The sequence below is a fragment of the Microtus ochrogaster genome, chromosome 2, assembly GCF_000317375.1.
Source record: "Microtus ochrogaster isolate Prairie Vole_2 chromosome 2, MicOch1.0, whole genome shotgun sequence".
Lineage (NCBI taxonomy): Eukaryota > Metazoa > Chordata > Mammalia > Rodentia > Cricetidae > Microtus > Microtus ochrogaster.
In genome coordinates, this window is record NC_022010.1 from 32,531,183 (window position 1) to 32,556,042 (window position 24,860).

General features: G+C 44.9%; 1 protein-coding gene across 2 annotated transcripts in view; it reads right to left on the reverse strand.

Annotated features, from left to right (window-relative positions):
- Positions 1–24,860, reverse strand: part of Tbccd1 (TBCC domain containing 1) — a 44,461-nt gene that overhangs the window by 12,304 nt on the left and 7,297 nt on the right. Inside the window, exons 1-3 of one of the 2 annotated variants that reach the window (XM_013351227.2) lie at positions 18,579–18,797; positions 16,050–16,428; positions 5,898–6,053 (exon numbers count right to left, since the gene is read on the reverse strand). In XM_013351227.2, coding sequence (XP_013206681.1) covers positions 5,898–6,053; positions 16,050–16,385 — 492 coding nt within the window. In that variant the 5' untranslated portion in view covers positions 16,386–16,428; positions 18,579–18,797. Of the gene's footprint in view, positions 1–5,897; positions 6,054–16,049; positions 16,429–18,578; positions 18,798–24,860 lie in introns of those variants that run through there. The other variant, XM_005344744.3, reaches the window with a different exon arrangement.

Sequence of the window (24,860 nt, forward strand, 5' to 3'; positions counted from 1 at the left end):
GAGAGAGAGAGAGAGAGAGAGAGAGAGAGAGAATAACAACAACAAAAAGACCTGCATGATGCCAGCTGACATGCCAAGGTGGATGGGGAGGGATTTCATAAGACCTCACCCCCCAAGATAAAAAGGTACAGGTAATCACAGCTACTAAGAATCACTTTTCTCTAGAAATAAGCCCTCTGAGAGGTTATACAATCCTAAGAGGTCAGCCTAAACACACACACACACACACACAGCAATAATAATTAGGGAGAGACCATGAAGCTAAAGGGGAATGGTCTAAATCTAAATCTAAAGGAGAGTTGGGGGACAAAAGAGAGAGTGAAAATGATGTAAATATAGTACTCATATAAAATTCTCAAAAAAAGCAAGATAATTAGAATTAAAAAGCTCACTCATGCTACAACATAGGACTTTTTAAAAAGATTTACTTATTTATTCACTCACGTACATGTGTTTCTGTGCCTGAGTGTACGTGCACATGCGTGCTGGTACAAACAGCACACTGAGTGTCCTCTATCTGTCACTTTCTATCTATTTGCTTTGTAGCTGCGTCTCTCCCTGAACCTGGAGCTCACATTTTCTCAGCTAGGCTAGAAGCCATCAAGCCAACAATTCAACAAAGGACTTTTCTGTTTTTAATTTCTAAAAATTATTATTTTATGTGTATGGGTATTTTGCCTGCATGTATGTCTGTGCACCAGGTGCATGCTGGGTACTGGTAAAGGCCAAAGGAGAGTGTTGGATGCAGTTTATATACCTACACTATGCGTACAGTCAAACATTTACTGACAATACGCAGTAAGAAACTTATTTAAGGTGAAAGCAGAGTTTGCACTGGGCAGAAGATGGAGGGTTAGCAGCAACTTGGGTGAAAAACACCTCTCTAAAAGTACCTCAGGCTGAAAGGCAGCTCTGTAAGCAGACATCTTGCAGAATGATCTGCAGCTAGAGAGAATAAATGAATACCAAAAACAGAATAGAAACTAGGATTTCCTACTGACCAAGGTGGCCAAGGCTCTAGACATCTTACTGAAAGAAATTCTTCCAAATCATATGGCAATGACATACTATCATAACCACTTGACAACATCTGGACTCAACCTGACTATATCTGGAATCAACTAAAGCCCAAGATTTCGTCCCACAGCTAAGGGATTTTCTTAATCTGGTTATTGCAGTAAGAAGACCTACCCTAAACCTGGACCACAGTGGTGGCAGTCCCAATAGAGGACTGGAGGAAGGAAGCTCTGCTTTGTGCCTGCTTGTAACTTCTTAAGGATTCCAGCACAGATTGAAGACCAGCAGCTCTCCAGGGATCCTCTGGGATACAGCACCAGACTGGGAGTGCAGAGACATGCAGTCTCAGGGACTCCATGACTACCAGATTCTCAGACTTTCTACTGTAAGACAGCCATTGCTGGCTACATGGGCCACATCTGGTAAGGAGTCTAATAAATCCTTTTACTACCAGTACTGTTCCTTGAGAACCCTGACTAATAGGTGCACCTTGTATTGTAAAGCGGAACCCTGAAACAAGACTTCCTTCTACTGTATGGTCTGCCAGAGAGCTGCTCAAGTCAACAAATGCAGAAATGGATTTGTTCCTGTAAAGTTGAGTATTTTGTCTTAAGTACTGAAGGGTCTGACTATATTAAAACTGGGAAAAGTTACAGGAGTTATAAAGGATCCCTTTAAGAGCTGAGTAGTGGCGGTGCACACCTTTAGTCCCAGCATTTAGGAAGCAGAGGCAGGCAGATCTATGTGAGTTTGAGGCCAGCCTGGTCTACAGAGGGAGTTTCAGAACTGTTGTTACACAGAGAAATCCTGGCTTAGGGAAAAAATGATCAGAAAATGTATGAAGCAGAACCGCCCTTCAATTAAGACTAAGAATTCTGGGTATCCTGGGATAGCTCCACAAGTGTTGAGTATGTGCCATAAGGTACTAGGGCCTCACACGTTCTGAGCACCCAGAACCTTACAGTTCTATTTGGCACAGTATGGCCCTGCTATTGGTACTGTGCAGATGGACTTCCCAGCGAATACACTGCTGCACTAACAAGTGTCCACCACACAATGGCGTGGCCCATCGAGATGCGTCACCACATGCTCCAGTGGCTGCTACATCTTCCTTGAAGGATGACTTGAAAAGTCCTAAGTACGTGAAGAAATCCCAAACTTAAACACAAAGAAAACATTAAAGGTTTGACGGAAAAATACTTTCGGGGAGGGGTTGCTTAAGCAAGATGAAATTGCTGAGTAAATGGAAACTGTGAAATTAATACTGAAAAAAAATCTTCATCAAAATTTGCGCAGTATCCTTTCACCAAGACTAAAAGTCAGAGGAAGCAAGGATGATGGCATTGGACTTCATGCTGTGGGACTGGAGGTTTGAAGAAAGAAAGAGAAAGAAGAGAGTAGTGTCGTGAGCTGGAGATGCAGCAATACCCCGACAGAGCGAGCCGCACAGACACACAAGAACTAGAGAGAGTGCTGTGGAGATGGCCCGGGGTGTGAGAAGACTTGCTTCAGAACATCAGGACGCACACAGAAACCTGGGTGGACGTGTAGAGCCCCTGGCAGGGCACACAGGAGGGACACAGGCCTTTCTGCCTGCTAGTCTGGCCCCAAAGCAGTGAGCTCCAGGCTCAATGAGAAACACCGTGCAGAAGGTGCACCTCTGAACACACACACAGACAGAGACAAACATTTGAATTCCAAACATGATTACTATGGCGTTTAGAAAAAAAGGAACGAGAAAGTTCAGAAGGCAAACGCTAGGAAGTGATTTCCTTCCTATCCATATGACATTTTCCTTCTTCCGATTCTGTTTTCAGGAGTTTGGGGGAATGAGAATAATAATAATGGCTTTGTCTCTGAAAAACTAACTACTAAACAATGCCTTGTAGAGTTTACTGAAGGCTACCTGTGAAGTCTCCAGCTCTCTGGGCTGCATACTGTGCCAGCCCAGCCCATCTGCGCTTGCCATGCTGGAGGACACAGGAGGAAGTGACTGGTAGATGCTATCCTTGTTATCACTGGTAGATGCTATCCTTGTTCACATCACGTTTTCAAGAGTGGAAGAAATGTCTGACAAAATCCTCACTTTTAAGGAACTTTCAAACTTACAAATTAACTTCTTTTTGGCTTATACAAATATATATATATTTGTGTGTGGAAAATGAGTTTACTTTTACTAATAAAAAATAAATTTTAAAACAATCCTTTGGAATACATGTAATTTTACTGTTTATTAGAGATTAACTCAAAGTTGCATACTACTCCCATAGCACAGGAAATAAGAGCAACAATTAACAAATGGGACCCCAGGAAACTAAAAGGCTTCTGTCCAGCAAAGGAAACTCCGAGAGGAAGAAATCTCTGCCAGCCACTTATCTGACAAGGATTAAGGTCAACAATATACTAAGAAATCATAAATATTAAGAAAATAAAGAACCCAATTAAAATGGGCAACGGGATTTGACAAAACAGTTCCAAGGAGATGTGAAAATGGCTAGGAGGCATCAAAACATGCTCAAGGCACTTAGTCCTAACGGAAAGGCAGACAAGAACTCCACTAAGATCTCTCTCAGCAGTCAGAAGGGCACAGATGAGAACAGATGCTGGTGTGAGTGTGGCAGAGCGCTCTTTCTTACACACGGCTGGTGTGAGTGTGGCAGAGAGCGCTCTTTCTTACACATGGTTGGTGAGAGCATGGACCTGCAGACTACTAGAAATTTCCAAATCACTAGAATGAGGGCCAGGCATGGTGGTCACACTTTTAATCCTAACACTTGAGGAGAGCCAGTAGACCTTGCTGAGTTACAGGCCAGCCTGGTCTGCAAAGCAAGTTGTAGGCCAGCTGGGGATACAAGGTGAAACCCTATCTCAAAACAAACAAATAAGAGAAATTAAGAAGCAAACTTGAAACGGATCTACAGTATGACCCAGCCACACTGCTCCTAGGTGTATACCCAGAGGACTTCCGACCCTACTGCAGAGACACTTGCACATGCAGGGTCTCAGCTGCTCTACTCACTACAGCCGGGGGAAGGGACCAACCTGGATGCCCACCAACAGATGAACAGGTAAGAAAAATGTAGTACATACACACAGCGGAATTTTAGTCAGGTGTAAAAACATGGAACAATGAAAGCTGCAGATAAATGGATGGAACTGGAAGAAATTATCCTGAGTGAGGTAACCTGGGTCCAGAAAGACAAATACCACATGTTCTCTATCATAGTTGGAGCCCAGCTTCTTCAAATCTTTTGTTTTTGTGTGTAACTTGGTGCTTCAGTGGGAGCCAGGAAACTAGAAAGGGGCACAGGATACCTCGCTGTGGGATGTAGGTCAAGGGGGCCTCAGAAACCTCCAAAGCAACGCAAGCAATTGCCATTGCCCTTGGTCACAACTACGTGGGAAAGACCCTATTGCTGAAGATACTAGACACTGGCTAAGTGACAAACCAATCTCAAACTGACCAGGAAACCGCTTCCCTGCTGGCTGGGATTAACAGCACCAGAAAGTGTTGCATCAGCTGGTTGGAAGAAAAGACTTCAATGAACCTAACTCTCAATACTGAAATACTGATTAGCCAGGCAAGATGTGCCTGTGGCCAGCAAGACAAATGCACTTGCTGCCAAGCCTGGTGACCCGAGTTCAGACCCTGGGACCCATACGGCGAAAGAAGAAAGGCAGTCTTTGCAAGCTGTGCTCTGACCTCCACACACATGCTATGGCACAACTATAAGTGTGCACGCCCACTCTAAAGAAGAGCCTTCATATGTCACTATGGTTTACATTTTAGAGCTTTCAACATACTTCACATACAAAAAGAGATGAAAATGTTTGTTTTTCTTTATAATAGAAAAGAAAAGCTGTAAGACCTTACATAAGACTCATTATGTGTGACAGTTGATCATGTAAGACAACTTATTTAAAATACATAAAATTACTTAAGCAATTTAAGAGGTGAAGGGGGAATTTTTTTAATTGCTTTTATTGTGTTATACATTGTTCTCTGCTTCCCTCCCTCTCCTCTGCCCTTCTCCCCTCTCCCGTATTCCCACACTCCCAATCTACTCAGGAGATCGTTTCCCTTTCTCCTTCCTATGTAGATCCATGTATGTCTTTCTTAGGGTCCTCTTTGCCTCTTTGTTGTCTAGGTTCTCTGAGGTTGTGAACTGTAGACTGGTTTTTCTTTGCTTTATGTCTAAAAGCCACTTATGAGTGAGTACATATTATATTTGTCTTTCTGGGACTAGGTTACTGAGGGGAGTTTTGTTGTTGTTGTTGTTGTTGTTTTTGTTTTGTTTGAGCTAGAGTCTCACTCAATAGCCCAGGTTGGTCTTGAACTCATAACCCTCCTGGCTCCAGGAACTAGAGTTACAGGTATACTCTTATAGTGGCATATTACTTGTGTTTTAATAAATAAAGCACTTGCCTGAAGATCAGAAGGCAAAACAGCCATCCATACTAGTCAGCCATACAGACCAGGGAGTGGGAGAGGGAGACAGAGGCAGAAGCAGAAGGATCTGTTAGTTCAAGGCCACTCTGGACTGAATCTGTCTAAAAGAGAAACAGAGCTCATACAAAGGTGAGCCCAGCACTTGGGATCACACACCTTTAACTCCAGCATTAGAAAGGTGGAGACAGGAGCTCAAGCGAGTGTAGAGTCTAAGGCTGGTGGAGAACACTGCTGGATCGCCCCTTTGGTCTGAGCCTTGGTAGAGGTAAAAGGTCTCTCTAGTGGTTGGCTGCTTTGCTTTTCGGATCTTCAGGTGAGACCCCATTATTTGTTTTTATTACTCTTGCTTCACACTCTACAATGCCTGGCTTCATTACAACACACTTTTTGGGGAAGGGGAAGCATTTCCCTTACAAGATATGATCAATACCTTACTGTGACAGCTGGCCCGTTCAGTGAGGCTAGGAGACTGAGGTCTGCTTCTGGAACTGGGCCACTCTTCCCCAATCAACGATGTCCGCAGGGAGATCTTGTTTAACTGCTGGATGTACAAGAAGAGCAGAAACTGCAGCGTGTCCACTGAAAGCTGTCCGAGAAACAAAAGATGAACACACCTTAAAACAGCACCCACCAGAGTTTACAGGTGCGTATACAGTAAGCAGGGTTACACAGCTTCCTGATCTTAAAAACATCAAATTTAGAAATGGCTATCGCTTGACGCCCAGACAGAGGAACTTCTAAACTATGTAACTGTAGTCACTTCATAGAAAACTATAGGAAGTCTTTCTGAAAACCAATGTCCTTTCCAAAAATATACTGCAGGCGAAAAAGCAGCCTCAGCATCTCAAATATGTAAATGAACAGGTGCAAGGAGGAAAAAGAAGGAAGTGGAACCAAGCATAAAGGTTTAACCTAGATCCACAGGCTGACCAAGAAAATCTAGGGCATCAGTCTAACTGAAGCTGGTATCAGAGTGGCAACCAGAGCTACAGTTTCTTAGACATGCGCATTTGGAGGGGAGTTGTCTTGGGGCTGGTAGCACATCTAAAATCCCGGCACTCAGCAGGCTAAGGGGGAAAGACCATGAATCCTGGGCTATACAGTGAGACACTGTTTAAAATAAATAAAACCACACACAGCCAAAACCAAAAATGCCTATGTTCTGCTGTCATCATCATATCTGAGAAGGCTGTGATTTGAAGCTCATGATTTTCACATTCCCATCCCAGCACACATGCAGGAGTGAGACAGCGATGAGATGCATCTGGGTCCACACTCAGATCCACACAATCTCTGGCGAAGAATTTCTAACCTCGTGTGCTCGTCAGTTTTTGTCAATTTAACAAAGTTGGAGAACCCTGAGAAGAGAGACCCTGAACTGAGAGGCGCTGTCTCTATCAGTGTGACCTGTGCCCATGTCTGTGGGACATCTTGATTAATGCTTGCCCATTAATAAGAGGGTCCAGCCCTGGGAAGGTGGTCTGAGTTGTGTAAGAAAGCACACTGAGCAAGCTAGGGGAGGCAAGCCAGTAAGCAAGGCTCCTCTCTGCTCTCTGTTCCTGCCCTGACTTCCCTGGATCGACTGCACCTCTAAGCAAATAAACCCTTTCCTCTCCAAGATGATTTTGATCAGTGTCTTAACAGAGCAGTAGGGGGCAAACCAAACCTGAGATGCTGAAACACAGATTTCCAGGATCACCCAAATGCAGTCAGTCAAGTGGATTTTATGCAGCCCAAGCTTGCCTCCCGTTTGCTAGGTAGCAGAGGATGACCTTGAACTTCTGATCATCCTGCCCCCACCTTAGAGCTGGGTGGGCTACAGGCATGTACTACCACATCCAGTTTATTCAATGTCAGGGAATGAACCCAGGGATTTGACAACGTAAGCAAGAACTCTACCCACTAAACTACACCTTTCTTTACTTTCTTAAACTTTGTGCAGAGATGTTAAAATAGATCACACGTACTCTTCACCCAGCTCCTATCTTGAAAACTAGAACCGCACTGCAGCCCTGAAACAGTCCAGAGAGAGAACGCTCCCGTCTCTCTGACCACCTCTACCCCTCCCCTGGCTCTTGGCATCCACTCACCAGTTCTTCATCTCAGCATTCTAAGAAGGCTGGCTACACAAGAGGAACCACCGTGAGGCAGGCAAGCACAGGAGCTAGTGCAACTTGGGACCTTCACTAGGTTTTGGGTTACGCACACCGCCATCATGCAAGAGTGTACTTAGCAGCCTGATATACCATGCACACACAACCTTCTCCAAACACTGCACCTGGCAACCTCAGGACTCAGCTCCCCACCTGTGCCAGGTTACTCACACATACCTGGACAGTACTGTATGTTTCCCTGCCCCTGGCAACAATGACATTTATAGTTTCTAGTCAAGCATGTCTATAGGTATAATATGGTATGTCATGACATGTCTATAGGTACATAGGTATGAAGAACAGAAGGGCCGATCCAGCCTGGGCTGGTTTTGAATGTACATAGAATAAAGTAAAATTGTGTTCTCTAGAAATGCTTTAGTGAGAATCCTCTATTGGCCATCTTAAGTCTATGCATAATTGGGTGTGCACATGACCAAAATCAGATGCACTGTGGGGAGGAAAAATGAATATGCAGTAGGAAAAATGAATACATGATCCAATCTTTCAATCAAAATAGAGAACCACCTTATTCCCCTTAATAGCCAGCCCTTCCTTCTCTCATACTCCATAAAAAGACCCTAGACTACAGTCCCGGACCCTTCAGTATCTTCTCTCATGTGGCCTGCTGTCAGCCCTGACAACGTTTCCCTCTTAATCTATACTACCACTTTCTCCAAGTAACATCACCCCGCTTCTTTTGTAAATCTGTGTGAGCCCTTATTTTTAATTCTTGGATAAAGAAACACCGAAGCTAACAATTATTTTGATGGTTTGGCTTCTTCACAGCATACATTCCTTGATTTTGTACATCTAGTTTAACAATCATTGCTTCAGACAGTCTTCCCATGAGACAGTAAAGAGTCTTCTTTTTTCTACTTTACTATCCACAGTAACCAGCAAAAACTATGGTACACAATAAACACCCAAAACCCATAGGTGTTTCTTAACGTTGTATTCATCTTCATGCCCAGGCACTACTGTACCTAGCATCTAACCCACAGTGAGAGAAACGTGTGGCTGATGACTGACTGCACTGCCCTCCACCTGGTGGTTGTAGGACAAACTTCTTTTCAGCTTCCAAAACCTTTTTTAGCTATTAGCCCCATGCTAAGTCCTTCTCGTCTTTCAGGGCACACACCCAGGTGGCATTCATTTCCCAGTCTCTGCTGCAGTGAATATTGTGCGTTACTAAGACTACAGTGTGTGGTATGCAGATGAATTCAGATTTGCCACTTCAAGACTAGCCCACAAGACTGAAGAACAGAAGCCAAAGACTCAGGCCCTATTTGGCAAGGCTGGGGCAACTGCACTTTTCTCTGTTTGATTCCCATCTTTCCAGAGACCTATATAGCCCATGAACGGGAACAAAACCTGTCACGGCCACCCTCGTCCCGCAAGGATGATGCGACCACCAGAGCTCTTCTCACTGCAGTTTTATTCCAGGACCTTTATTCACTCTCTCTCTCTCTTCCTCTCTTTCCTTCCTTGACCTCTTTCTCCTTCTCTTTCTTCTCTCTTTTCGGGCAAACCTCTCTCTCTCCCTCTCTTTTTTTTCCTCTCTCTCCCTCGGGCAAACCTCTCCCAGCCCTTAAGTAGGCACGGGCTGCCAATCCCGGATTGCCAGGTGGGCACTGCCCATAGGCCCACGCATATGCAAGCAGCTGATGATCATTGCGTGATCAGGCATAGGTCAGGCCTTAGCCATCTCAGGAGTTGATTATACATCTCCATCAGGTGTGATACCACGCAGCTCGCTACAGTTCCCCCTTTTGTTTTGTAAAGCCACAGGCAAGAGTCTGATCTCTGTTAAAAATGAAACATGTACTAGTGGTTTGTCCAGGTGTCATCCACTCAGACAACACTAGACCTGTCCGGTGCCTTTTTACAGAGGTGGGAGCCAGACACCAACCCACATGCAATCAGACTTGCTCTTACATCTCTAGCCAAACTTGGGGAGACTGTCCTGCTTCAATGGCCGTGAAGGCCTGAATGATCACACCACAAGAATATCACTCCCTTCCTTAGCATACCTTGTTCGGTGGCAAAATCTAGATCTCTACCAGGCTTATCCCAGGATGACACATTAAGATTGCCAGAGATGGCAAACCAAGTAGCAATTGTGTCACATTTAGCCAAAAACCTCTCCAATGCGCTCCGTAACAGCTCGTTAAGAGCCAGAAAAATCAGGTGTGATGTTGAAGCGCCCATTCTAAAATCCCATTCTTCCTTTTATTTTCATTTTAAACCGTCCACTTTGGTCGTGACTATACTTTCCCGCTTTACCTTTTCTACAGGTGAGAGCATAAAACCCGCATTTATTGCGATTCTTCAATCTTACCGATGCACCCTCTGCAGCAAGTTCTGGGCTCCACGGAGAGAGGTTTGGAGGTTCCCCATATGCTTGTCCCCGTACGGGCCACCACCTGTCACAGCCACCCTCGTCCCGCAAGGATGATGCGACCACCGGAGCTCTTCTCACTGCAGTTTTATTCCAGGACTTTTTACACTTCTCTCTTCCTCTCTTCCCCTCTCTCTCCATTGACCTCTCTCCTTGACCTCTCTCCTCTGGACAAACCTCTCCCAGCCCTTAAGTAGGCATGGGCTGCCAACCCTGAACTGCCAGGTGGGCACTGCGCTGATAATCATTGCGTGATCATAGCATATGTCAGACGTTAGCCATAGGAGTTGATTATACATCTCCATCAGTTGTGATTCCACGCAGCTCGCTACAAAAACCCATGTAAAGACAGACAGACATAGAAAGATAAATATGACGTCCTTTCTATGTTGTACTTTTGTTTGTGTAACAAAACATTCATGGCAGCCTACTCTGTAAATAGGAGCAATTATTTTGGCTCACAGTTCTGGAGGTGCAAGGCATCCATTTGGCAGTGGCCTTCTTTGGTCAGTCACAAGGTGGTCAGTCACGGGGGTCAGATGGCAAGAGCGGGAGTGGCATGGGCATGTAGTCTGTCTGTTCTTGTTCTCCCCCACCCTCTGTTTCAAATCCATCAATATTGTCTACTCTATTGACCTTATCTAATCCTAATCACTTTCCTATGGCCCTGTCTCTAGCCACTGTAATTAGATTAGGTTTTGGAGTGTGATTTTTAAATTTTATTAGCACACCGTCATTACATGAAGCAACAGGCTTTGTTATGACACTATCCTACATGTAAATCATAGATACTAGTAAAAGCTATGGACTTTCATTCTTTTATAGCTGAATAAAGTTCCATGAGGTATATACACATTTTCTTTATTCATTTATTTGTTGGTGGACAACTAAACTGAGTCTATATTTTGGCTGCTACATAGTGTAGCAATAAACACCCATGTCAACTATCTCCTTGGTATGCTCACTTAGGACGCCCTTGGGCACACACGGTCATGCTCATTTCCATGGTGGCTGCACCTGTTTACAGTCCCACCAGCAGTATGCAGTGACATTTCATTTATATTTTAATAAATAAAACCAGTTTGAAGATCAGAGAGTAAAACAGCCCACTGGGATTATAAACCAGGCAGTGGTAACACACACCTTTACTCCCAGTAGCCACAACTAGTTGCCATAGAAACAGGTTCATGCATGCCTTTAATCTCAGTGGTGCACGCCTTTAATCCCAGAACTAGAGAAGATTATAAAATGGGAGGAGACAGCTTTCAGTCTCATTCTGAGATTCCTGGAGGAATGTTTTGCTTTGCTGACCTTCAGGTTGAACCCCAGTTTCTTGCTCTAAGTTTTTATGAATTGTGCTTCAGCAGCATGGGAGGGCTCCTCTTTTCCCACATCCTCATCTGTATTCCTCGGTGTTTGTCTTCTACAACAGTCATTCTGACTATGGTAAATTTGCATTTTCTTAATGGCTAAAGACACAACATTTTTCTCACATATTTATTGCCTTACATTTGTTGAGACTTGCTATTCCATTCATTAACCCATTTATTGGTTGCATCGCTTGTTTTGTTTAATTTCCTTAGTCCTGTATAGATTCTAGATATCAGCCCCATTAGATGTATGGTTTGCGTTTCCTCTTGCTCTGTGACATTCTCTGCACTCCTCTGAGTATTCCCCTCGCTGTGCAGTTTGAAATCGCACACAATCCCCAGTATCGGCTCTCGAGCCTGTGTCCTGTGCTCTCGGAGTCCTTCTCAGCAAGTCCTCGTCTGTACCTTACGCTGTTCTCCTCTAACAGGTCTAGAGTTTTAGGTATTTGATACATTTTTCTTTGGTTTTATTCAGAACAGAGGGTTTATTTTTATTTTCCTACACATGAATATCCAGTTTTCCCAGTACCACTTATTTATAAGATGGTACCATTTCTCCCTGTGTTTCTGACGCCTCTGTTGAAGGTTTGGCGGCTGTAGCTGTGCTTGTTTTTCTCGTGGTCCTCTAGTCTATCTGGCAATCTCATGCCTGTTTCTGTTACTATGGTTCCTTACTGTAATTAGAGATCAGCTATGGTGGCATCTCCAGCCTTGCTCTTTGGCCACAGAACTGCTTCCGCTGTCCAGAGTCTTTTGTGCTTCTATACGAATTCCAAGATTGTTTTTCCTAGTATTGTAAAGAATGTCATCAAAACTTTGAGTTGTACAGAACCTGTAGATTACTTTTGGTAATACTGCCATTTTTTTTACGGCATTACTCCTGCTAATCTGTGAGCATTGGTACCCTTTCTATTTTCTGTGTCTTCCACTATTTCCTTCTTCGGTGCTAAAAATGCTTGTTGTAGAGGTCTTTTACCTCCTCTGGTAAGTTTATTCCAAGGTTGTTTGCTTGCATTTTTTCTCCCTATTTCTTTCTCAGCAAGTTCTTTCTCAATATATAGAAAAACTACTGATTTTTATACATTGTTCTTATATCTTGCTACTTTTCTAAAAATGGTAAAGTCATTAGGATTTTTTTTACATAATATATATGCATTTTACTTATTTTTTATTTTGAGATGACGCTGCCCAGGCTAGACTTAAACTCACTCTGTAGCCCAGGCTGCCCTGAACCTGTAATCTTCCTGTCTGTTTAATAGCTGGGATATGGGCCTGTCCCTCAGACTAAGTCTGTACCCTCTTAATCTCTCATGATGAGCATTAAAATCCAACACAGGATACCATGAAAGACACTCCAACCACAGTACATCCAAAGTCTAAAAGAGTCAAGTACACAGACGCACAGAAGAACAGTGACTGTCAAATGCTGGAACAAAAGGGAAATAGGCGATTGTCAAAAGCTAACAAAGTCTCAGTTACACACGGTAATTTAGTTCTTCAGGTCTGCAATACAGCACCATGCAGCTAACAATACTGCAATTACATATATAAAGTTTTCTAAAAAGTTAGAACTTACGTGTGCTTAAGTTATGCAGTAGTAAAATAAAAATAACGGATTGCGACAAATTTAGGAAGGTGACAGATAAGTTCCGTGGCCTTCACCATGGTGACTGCTTCACAGTCAAGACCTATTCTCAAGCTCACCGTGGGGGAAAGGCAGCTGTGTCCTCCCACTGTTCTATTCCCAGGCATGGTCTACAAGGAAGCAATTCTTCCCACTGCCAATCACAACCGGGAAGTCAGCCACAGCTTGTGTGGCCTCTGTGTAATACGAGCAAAAGATCAGCTATTGTGACCCTATTGCATTTCTTTGTCTTATTTCATTTTTCCCCCTCAGCAAAGTCATTTAACACTAAGTGACTCCAAAATATAGAAACATAATTTCTTGAGTCAATGCATGGAGCCCTGAGATTCATCCCATCAAGTGTGGCTGTGTAGGACTGTTGGACAAATGATAAACAAGCTGCTATTGGCCCAAGCCACAGGCATCATAATTAAACTACTGTATATAACTAATATACTCTGTGAAGTTATTCCTACCACAAGAATGAATCACTCTCAAGTCCATTTCTGAACTTTACTGTGTGACCGTTTTATATACCAGTTGTTCCTACTAGCTTAAGGAGTCCATGGGGGCAGAGATGCTGTCTGCTATGGTTTGGGTGGAGTTTGTCCTCCTGTGAGTCTTGAGTTGATGCTGGACTCCCAGGGTAGCAATGTGGGGAGATGGTAGGACCTGTATGAGGTGGAGTCTAGTAGGAGGTCTCTGGGTCTGGCCGAGGGTGCTGTCCTCAGGGAATATCCACTCTCCCAGTGTATATTTAACTCCCTTGAGCTAGCTCTTGCAAGAGGGCTATGTCTGCACCTACCTACAGATTTACAGAAGGCAGAATTTACAGTGACAAACTGGAGTGCCTGGCAGAAGAAATACTCAAACAACAAAACGGCCCAGTTGTTCCCGGGTTACCTTTTAACTTCACAAAGAACGGTGTAAAAGCACCATCTAAGAATAGAATGTAAAATTTAAAAGAAAACAAAGCAAAAGGATTTGAAAGATTTGCAGGTCATCCAGCAAAGGAGCAAAGAAAAACTATGTAGGGTGCATCCAGTAACCTTGACAAAGAGATCAGCATGGATAAAATGAGGCCAGATGCATCAGGACAATAGGAGGGAGACCTCGAGGGCACCTTAGAAGTCTGTGGGGCTACTTTTCTCACCACAGCCCAGTGCTCAGGCAAGCCAGGTACAGCTAACAACCCTAATCAAAGGAGCAAGTGTCACCTTGCAGTTTCACAATTACTGTAGGCATGCATTATGCAAGAGCTATGGAGGCATGGCAGCTTCCAGCCAGATTTCAAAGGAAAACTTAGAAGGTGACATAGAGGCCTGGCTTAGGAGTCCTGCTAGAGAGGGTCAATGCCTAATGAAATCGTAGGAAGGAGACTACCCCCAGGACTCTGTAACTGGGAACTACCAGTCTACAATGCCAACCTGGGAAAGGCGTGGTCATGACACTCTGAGCTGAGAGCTAAGTTTGGGCTGAGCCTAGCAAAGACACGGAGGAAGAGCTACTCGAGGCGTTAGGGATACAACCCCTTCCCAAGATGAGAGAATTCGGAGGTTTAACAACTTGTGTCTGCTGACAGCTTCTGGATGTGATCTGGGCCAATCATTACTTTTTTTCTTTTGCTTTTCAAGACAGGGTTTCTCTGTGTAACCACTCTGGCTGTGCTGTAACTCGCTCTGTAGACCAGGCTGGCCTCAAACTCACAGAGATCCGCCTGTCTCTCCCTCCCAAGTGCTGGAATTAAAGGCCTGTGCCACCATGCTTGGCCAGTTACTACTCTCAGTTTAACTACTGCCTTTGAGATGGAAATATTTACCCACTCCATAGCCTGTCCCACTATATACTCTGAGTAGATAACTTGAATTTACAGTCTCACAATTGAAGAGTTTGCCTTGAATCTCAAATGAGACATTGGAGTTTAAATGCGGCTTGAATAACTTAAGACTGTGGATTATTTATAGAGGATGACTCCATCTATGAGCGTATGGGCTACGTGGAGCAAGAGACAGAAGCAGGACGCTATGGCTTGTACATGATTTGTGCATTCTGAGAATTCATGTTGAAATTTAATCCTCATGGTGAGGGACTAAGAGGGTAAAAACAATGTGACTAGTGTTGGGTGGGATTAGGCGGCAGCTAGGATTAAATAAAGATATCAGATCAGAGCCCTGAGATTCCATACTGGTAGCTTTATAAGTGGAAGAGAGACTATTGTACACACACAGGAAAACAGTGTCTCTCACCATGATGTCCTCCTGTACTGCTTTAGGTCTCTACCAGCAAGGATGCTATAGCCCAGTGGCTCTCAACTCTCCTAATGCTGTGACCCTTTAAAACAATTCTTCATTAAATTAATTATTTCTGTTGCTACTTCATAACTGTAATGTTGCTCCTGTATGAATCATAGTGTAAATATCTGTGTTTCCCAATGGTCTCAGGTGACCCCTGTGAAAGGGTTATCTGACTCCAAAGGGTTGAGACCCAGAGGTTGAGAACCACTGCTATAGCCATCACATGACCTCTTGACCTTGGATCTCCAGGACAATGAGCCACAACAGGGCACCTTAAAAATAACCCCCTCTGTGGCATTATCTTACTAGCAACAGAAAATGGGTGAATTAATAAATACAGTCATAAAAATATTTGATTTTAGTATACAGCAGAAGTTACCTTTAGACAGTCAAGATAGAATGAAGGGGCTGAATAAGGGGAAAACAACAGACTGCTAAAGACTCAGGCGCCTCTACCTGTAACATCAGCCGCACACTTGCCCCAAGATACTTCTACAGTCAGTGGAAGAGCCGCCAGCGCATGGCTCCTTCAGGAGTGGGGGAACATGAACTACATACGACACAAAAGGACTAATACACTGATCACATGCGTCAGAACACTTCCAAGCTGGAAATGCCACAATTCAGATCGCACTTTAGAATCACGAGGGCCAACAACCCAAAGCCCGAGCTGCACTGTTAGGACACACACGAGGGAGGGGTTATTGTTCAGAGTAACTACGTACACAGCTGTCCATACGTACCTGACTTCTTTGCTTTTCCACCTCCTCTTCAGTAGTGCAGCTGGACAAAATCTCAGACCATTCCAGGCGCTCCTCGGGTGTCCTCACCGAAAGGTTATCAAATATTTCAAAGTAGAGCCATGCTAGCTCCTTGGCCAGCTGCAGCTTTCCGCACGCAATGTGCCTCCACGTAGACCAGGAGAGGCGTGGGTAGGCGCCCTCTGTGGCCCGCGTCCGCACATAGGTGGCTATCTTCCTGAGGTAGTGAAGACTGAATTTGGATGGAGGTGGGACTTGCAAGACACCCACTATAAAAGGTTCTGCTTTTACCCAGAGGAGAACTCCGGACTGATCCATAGTATCTCTGAAGACATCAGGACAAAGAGGCTTCTTTGCATACCTGTGAAACAAAGCTCCTTTACAAACACTAAACAAATGTCCTTCACCCCTTTTCTTGGGAAGTGACCCCCTAACTATCTTTAAACGTGTTGTGGCCTCAACTTAACAGCAGCTCTGGCCCTCACCAAAAGCAAAATGGACTTCTGGTCAAAGTCCATTGCAATCTATTTGAGAGAAAAACAAGACTATGAGTCCATCACCTTATTTAAGTTATTTGAAATGGCTGTTTTAGAAAAGTATGGAAATGCATACGGTCTAGGTTCTATTCCTGCCTAGAGAGCAAAGAAAAGGTATCGGCAGGGGGCATCATCCTGTACCAGATTCTATGCTAGATCCTGCTGGGAAACATTGGTAGAAATAGAGTGGAATAAAATTTTACAGTAATATCAGTTACACCTAGAAGACAGTTGCTAAGAATGATTTGGATATACAGGGACAGCAAGCTGGCTCAGGGATAAAGGCTTTTGCCACCAAACCTGATGGCCTGAGCTCAACCCCCAGGACTCAGACAGTGAAAGAGGGAAAACCATTTGTGAACTTTATCTACTAATCCCCACAGCTCCCCACACCCCAACTAAATAAATAAAATTAAAATTATTCTTAAAGATTTGAATGTGTGAGTTGACCATGAGGCGCAACACCAGGCATTAGCTCCAGGTGGCAGATAGGATTGTGGACGCAAACGTGGGTCAAGGAAAGTGAACACATTAATGAATGAATTCTCGCTACTGTGAACTGGCTCTGGTGTGCAACTGTGCTCAGTTCAGGTACAGCGCTTCCAGAGCTGTTACACACAGGACTATAACACAAGCGGGGGGATCACTCATATTCCCACCACTAAAGGGAAATCAGCTAACAGCTTATGGCACTTTCTTATCTCTTTTCTAGAGTGGATGCTTCTTTGATTTTGAATGTTCATGGTTGCGGTGTATAGATACAATTCTGAATTATTTTCAAGGTATCTGAGCACTCCAAATGAACTCCGGTTTACTTTTCAACACTTAAAAGTTCCCAATTTTTCATAAAACAAGATATGCAAAACACTGATGCCTGTTGATAGTGATGGACAGAGGGACCTATCTTACTCTCCTTTTCCTTTAAAATTCACATTTTAAAAGGTTAAAGCTTTCAGCTATTACATATAATGTTCTGATTATCTCTTTCTGCATATTATACACTATAAATTGCTTCCCAGGGACTTTTAGATGTGCATTTAAAAAAAAAAAAACAACCAACAACTGGCATTTCTGGAATTCCTGACATATAGCCCTCCCCAAAGCAACCATCAAATACATCACCATCTAACCAAAACATCCATCTCACCGAGCACTTCTTAGCATAATTTGAAAAAACTTTCTGTATGACCAATTAGGAATGGTGTGTTATTGCTTTCTGAAAAGAAATAATTAGGAGGCAGAGACGTCTCAATGGATAAGAGCGTTTACTGCTCTTCCAAAGGACCTAGGGTTCAAGTCCCAGCATCCGCATGGTGACTCACAGCCATCTGTTAACTCCAGTCCTAGAGGATCCAAAACCCTCCTCTGTGGGCACTGCACGCACATGGTGCATAGTCATACAGCCAGGCACACAGCCATACACATAAAAAAAAAAACAAATATATCTCATAACTGACAGAGCGCTTATGTGCCCGCGGTTGGGGGGCGCGGCCAGGGGAGGGTGCATCTTTCAGCTCCTTTCATTCACACAGTCACCTGTATTTCTCTCACTTCAGATAAGCCTTGAGAAGTTAGGGGACTTGTCTAGAATCATGTTTAGTTGGCACACTCTGATTTAGGTTTCTGGTCTGCTTTGAAAACTTCATGGCTACAACTTTGGGACATCGTACAGGGAGAAATTCTAAAATTGAGTGGGTCTAGAAGAGAATGACAACACTTAGACACAGGAGGCCTCTAAACAGACGGTCAACTCATACGATAGATGTTGGGAGGCAAAAAGTCTATGATGGTCCGGTCCAATCCAGGAATGACTGCATACAGCACTATGGAGAAACCCTCAGTTTTCTCGAAAACGGAAACAGGGTGTCTTCGAGGCAACAGGCACCTGATGCTGCCGACCCCTGTACTTGGCTCAACAGGAGCAATTAGTAAGTACAAACCCGGGAGGGGGGGGGAGAGGTGAGGGGGCAGCTACCTGGACAGCGCTGGCTCGGGTGTGCGGGGGGCTCCCCGGGACTCCAGAGGTCAGGCCGCGCTGAGGTCCCGCGTGGAGGCAGAATAGCCAGGGGCGCAGAACGAGTCGGGTTCTGGGACAGCCAATCCACCCCTCCCCGGAGGCGGCTGGACAGTTCCCGCGCAGCACTCACCACCAACCCTCTCCGCAGCCGCAGCCTGAGCTTCCCTCTCGCCCGCCGCGCCGCCGCTGTGCAGTGCGCAGGCGCCAGGCCTCCCACCACAGAGCCCTGGCGGACCAGGGCTAGAGCGACCTAGAGCGACCCGCGGTTTTCCAGCCCCGGGGCAAACGGCTTCCCGCCGCTGGGAACTTTCTGGCGCTGCGCCCTTCACCCCGGGAGTGAGAAGTTTCCCTGGGCTCCGTGGAACCGTTGTCCTCCCACGAGGCTGGCGCACTGTGATGGGTAATTACAATGCTCACCGCAGTTTAGAGCTACTCGGGGGCGGGTACGTGTGGTTTCAAGTGCTTAACCGAGGCATGGAAAGTCGAACTCAGCACACCCAAAGTCTTAACACAGCAAGAAGCTGAAGCGAGAGTCAGAATCCGTTGGGAATGAAGCAAGAGCCATGGCTTTCACCCCTGAATTCGGCTAACCTTCCAGCCAAGCTACAGACTTCAGGAAACTTTTTAGATTCCACCCAGAAGATGGGAAAGGAAGAAATTTCCTCATACTGGCTTTCGATATTCCTACTTTCCTAGTTCTTTACAGCTTCTCTAGATGTGATAGTAGACCTTAAAAAAATAATAGTTTCGGGACTGGAGAGATGGCTCAGAGGTTAAGGACGCTGACTGTTCTTCCAGAGGTCCTGAGTTCAATTCCCAGTAACCACATGGTGGCTCATAACCATCTACAATGAGATCTGGTGCCCTCTTCTGGCCTGCAGTCATACATGGAGGCAGCACACTGTATTGTATACATAATAAATAAAATCTTTAAAAAAAAAAATAATAGTTTCTAGGCCGGGAGATGGTGGCGCACACCTTTAATCCCTGCATTCGATCTCTGTGAGTTCGAGGTCAGCCTGGTCTACAAAAGCTAGTTCCAGGACAGGAACCAAAGCTACACAGAAGAACCCTGTCTCGAAAAACAAAAACAAAAAAAAAAAAAAAAAAAAGTTACTGCTGGGTGATGGTGGTGCATGCCTTTAGTCCTAGTACACAGGAGGCAGAGACAGGAGGATCTCTAGTTCGAGCCCAGTCAGGTCTATGGAGTGAGTTCTGGGACAGCTAGGGCTACTCAGAGAAACCCTGTCTCAAAGAGTAATAGTTCCAGTTTAGGTAATTTCTCTCCTCCCAGGAAGAGAGGAGCAACAGTCTAAAGCAGAGGGCTTCAGAAAACCACACAATACTCTTCTTAAGCAAACTTTTTTTTAATGGGAAGGGAGACACCATGTGTGGTGATTAATTTCTGTCAACTTGACACAAACTGAAGCCGTCTGGGAAGAGAGACTCTTAAATTGAAGAAGTGCCTCCATCAGACAGGTCATGACCGTGGGAGCATATTCTTGATGAATGATTGATCCAGGAGGGTCCAGCCCAATGTGGGTGGTGTCATCCCTAGACAGGTGGATCTGTATGGTATAAAAAAGCAGGTTGGGCAAGCCATTGGGAGCAAGCCGTAAGCATTCCTCCACGGTCTCTGCTTTGGTTCCTGGCTTGAGTCATCCCTTGCCTTCCCTCCATAAAATGGACCATTGCCTGTAAGTCATATAAGCCCTTTCCTCCCCAAGTTGCATTAAGTCATAGTGTTTACCCCAGCAACAGAAACTTCTGATATTCTGGGTATTCAACAAGAGAGGCTCAGAAACCATTTTAAGATCTCTGCCCCAAACACTCTGGGAACCTGGAACAAATGCCCTAGACTTTGCTGGAACCTGAACAGCCGATTTCCTCTAGACTGTTGGAAGGAACTTGGCAACAAAGGCTATTCAGCAAGCGACAAACCTAGTCAAAGCCAGAGTTGGCAGGCTTTCAAGCCAAGTGCCCAGCATCAGGAAGGAGTGGCCAGTACCTGCCACTTGACTCATGAGGACAGGGCAGCACTGTGATAAGGACAGCAATCACCACCTGACCCCTGAAGACTGACCAGAAGTTCGCCCACACCTGTGATTCCTCCCAGAAGGATGGCCAACTGACAGGATCAGTTTTCGTGGCCCAACCTTGCAGACGACTGTCTACAGGTGTGCCTGGCATCAGAGGGCCTAGGAAGGGGCACAGAATCCGGGCTGACAACAGCAACAGTCAAGAGATTACATTCAGTGGGTGCCTCACCCAGCCCCCTCCCCTACATTTATCCCTTTATTTAATACGCAGGATCAACTTGCAGGCCAGTGTTTTTTGTTCTCATTCTTTTTTTTCCCCTCTTACTTCCTTTCTGACTTTTGACAGGCTTTCTCAAAGAACACAGGCTGGCCTGTTTGGTGGGGTCTCTGAGTCTCCTGAGAGCGGAGGCTGTTTAAGGTTACATGATGACATCTCTTTTCATGCCTTCTTTAGCCCCAACAGCATCCTCTCCCCTCTTGTACCCACTGCTCACTCATTCTGTTTTCCCTCCTCTATCTTTAATCGCCCAGTACTAATCAATTACTGGTTGTTGTGGACATTAAGCATGGTGTAGCTGCTGGTCTCTAACTCTCACCAGCTGTGATCATCTGCAGAAAACCTGCACAAGATTGGGTCCACTGTTATTCTACAATGGAGGAGGCAAATGCTCCTGCTGGCGGCCCCTCCCAGAGCACAGGCAGTTCACGATTGCTAGGGTGGAAAGGCTCAAGAAGTCTACCCCTCTCTGAAGACACACAGGCAGTGAACAATTGCTGAGAGGGAGAGATTTTCCTCAAGATGCGGTCTTTTGTAAATTTCCCATGCTCCTGTTGAAACCCCTCACTCATGTTCCCATAAGTAACCCCAGTAAATTCACTGGTTATCACACTAGATGAGTATATGATTGTTTTTGTTGTTGTTGGTTCCTTCTCCAGCTTAAAAGACATCTGTTCACACAGTACTTGTTGCCCAAGCCTGTGGCATCCTGGAACCAAAGATGTCTTTGTGATGAGCACTCACACTTTTGGAAGCTTGCTGTTTGAGTGTGGAGACTCCACCTAGACAACCCTTCCAAAGGTGGCACAGGATGGCATGGCTTCCAGTGTACATGCTGGGGGTAAAAAACAGACCACTGAATCTGCTGGGTCTGAGGAGGGGCGGGGTGGATCTCCAGGTATGGAGTGCCATGCCTCCTTGACAGATGGGGTCCACTTGTGTATGGAGACAGGATGGACAAGAGAATACTACAATCCCTCCAAGTAGCATGTATGGGACAAGGAGTCAAGCAAACTAGCCTAGCCCCTTATCTAGACAATAAGACATACAACTAAGGTCTTCCAGAAAACCAACTAAGGTTGACCTGTGTTCAAAATTGCCATCAAATAAGAGGAATTACAAGAAAAAGGCATGTAGATGACAGCCACACTCACCTCTGAACTGGCCAGAGAAAGGGGGTAGTGAGAGACGATGAGAGGGAGGTGCTGATCTGACATTTCTTATGGTGACAGAGGGAAGGCTTAGAGTACAAATTAGATCTGTAGTAGATAGCCGCCTTAGTATTCTATTGCTGTGAAGAGACACCATGACTATGGTAACTCCTATAAAGGAGAGCGTTTCATTGGGGCTGGCTTACAGTTTCAGAGGTTGAGTCCATTGTCACAATGGCTGGGAGAATGGCACCACACAGGCAGACATGGTGCTAGAGAAGAAGCAGAGAGCTCTACATCAGAACCACAAGCAGCAGGAAGAGAGAGAGCTGCTAATCCCAAGGACACACTTCCTCCAACAATGCCACACTCACTCCAATAAGGGCATATCTCCTAATCCCTCCCATGTGGTGCCACTCCCTTGATGACTAAGTATTCAAACATAGGAGCCTCTGGGGGCCATTCTTATTCAAACCACCACATTCCACTCCCTGACCCCCATAGGCTCCAGATATATCATAATGGGAAAATGCACTCAGCCCAACTTCAAAAGTCCCCATAGTCTACCAGTCTCAATAATGTTAACAGTTCTGAGACTCATGGCCATCTCCTAACTGTAACCCCTTGTAAAATCAAAATCAAAAGGCAGATCACATATTTTCAACATACAATAACACAGAATACACATTACTGTTAAGTTGGGGGTGTAGACCCCAGCCCCTCGCATCCATCCCAGCCCCCAGGCCTGAGAGTTCTATTGGTCTGGACTCCAAATCCCAGCATGCCAGGGGTCAGGACCACTCCCACAGGGTATTTAAGTGAGCTCCCCAAAGAGGAACACATTAGTGGCCTCCCAAGAGTGCAAGAATCCCATTAAACCTGGATATTTCTTAATTTGGCTTGATTGGGATTTTTGCATCAGCAGAGACCTCGCATTAGGAAAAATTCCTAATAATTACCATTCCAAAAGGGAGGAAAAGGAGCAAAATGAGGAGATATTGGACCATAGTAAGACAGAAAAGCAACAATGAAAACTCCAAATTCTACATTTCTGTGTTTTATGTTAAAGAGCTCTTCAGATCTCCAACTCCATTCAGCTTTGTTGACTGCAGCACACTTCTTTTTCTCGGGCTGATTCCACTCCCTGTTAGCAGCTCTCCTCAGCAGGTATCCAACAACTCTGGCATCTCTAACATCTTGGGGTCTCCATGGCAATCCAGGCTTCACCTTCACAGCTTCACACAATGGCTAGTCTGGGCCTCCATGCAGGGACACCCTAACACGTCTGACCTCACTCACTGTGTTTTCTCAGTCATAGGGGGAGATTCCCTAACCCCTTTCTTGTATCCTTGACCTTAAAGCCAGAACCCTGAGGCCGAAGCTGCCAGGTTCTGTTACTTTCTAGGGCTGGACCATGGCCCCTCCTTCAATTGCATCTGCATCAGCTTTCCTTTTCTCATGTTCACTGATTATTAAGCTTTTCTTTAACGCCTTTCCAGAAGTTAGAAATTTAGCTGGGTGGGGACTTGCCCTGAGGCCATCACTCCCTTTATTCCATTTAACATCAGGTTTTTCTTTAAACATTTTGTCTACTTGAGCACTGGACTTAGCTCCATTATACATCCTAGCATTCCTTTTCTCCTCAAATTGTACAATCTGTATTTTTCCTTGTTCAGCTTGCTCTTTTTCATTATAGACTGGCATAGGTGTGACCACTGACAACCACACAACAGTCAATACCAGGCTATCTTGAAATCTATGCCAATGCCATTAATCCAAAAACTCTTTCAGTTTAGTCTCAGGCAGATTTTCTGGAGAAGGGCAAAAAAGTAGCCACATCCCCTGCTAAAATATCACAAGAATGGTCTCTTGGCTACTTCCTCATTTTCTTTCCCTCTGAAACTTCTTGGGTTGGACCCCTGCAGTTCAAATCTCCCTCAGCACTGTCTTTCATGCTCCAACTAGGATGACCCATCAAGCCCCCCTTAACATACTCAACTGCTTTCCTAATCTGAAGGCTCAAATCTGCCAACATGCAGCATGACCAGGCCTGTCACAACAATACCCAGCTATCTGGTGCCAACTTCTCTTAGTCCCCACAGAGCCCCTCATAGAATCCCAAAACTTGGAACACTGAGGCAGAAGTGATATAAGATATCTAACCAACCAGTCCAGCCTTTAATACAGAAAGGAAAATTCACAGTACACTACCTTAGTAATGGTCCAAAACAAGAAACTGTGATAATCAGGGAATAGTCTGTCAACTCTTTGAATTGGGAATGGCTTTTTCATTGTGTATGTGTGTGCACATGTGTGGCATGTGCTGTTTCCAATACTGCTTCCTGAGTGTAGATACAATGTGGTCAGCCACTTTCATGCTCCTACTGCCATGCCTTCCCCGGCATGATGGATTATCCCTTTAGAACTGAAAGCCAAAATAAACCCTTTCTCCCCCAAGTTGTTTTTAGCGAGGGCATTTTTATAATGATAACAGAAAAGAAACTAATACAGGAAACAGTACCAAGTGGAGTCATTGCTGTAGTAAACCTGACCACATGCCCTTTGGACTTTTGTTTTGTGGAATGTTACAGTTTTAGAACTCTAGGCTGGAAAGGCATTGGATGCTGGAAACAGAATGTAGTAAGTCATTCTCATGGAGGCCGGAAGACAGCAATGCTGAGAGATCAAGGCAATGGAGCCTTGTGCATGATGCTCCTTAGGAAACAAGGACTCTATTAGGACCTGGACTAGGGCACAGTGTGGTGTTTAGGAC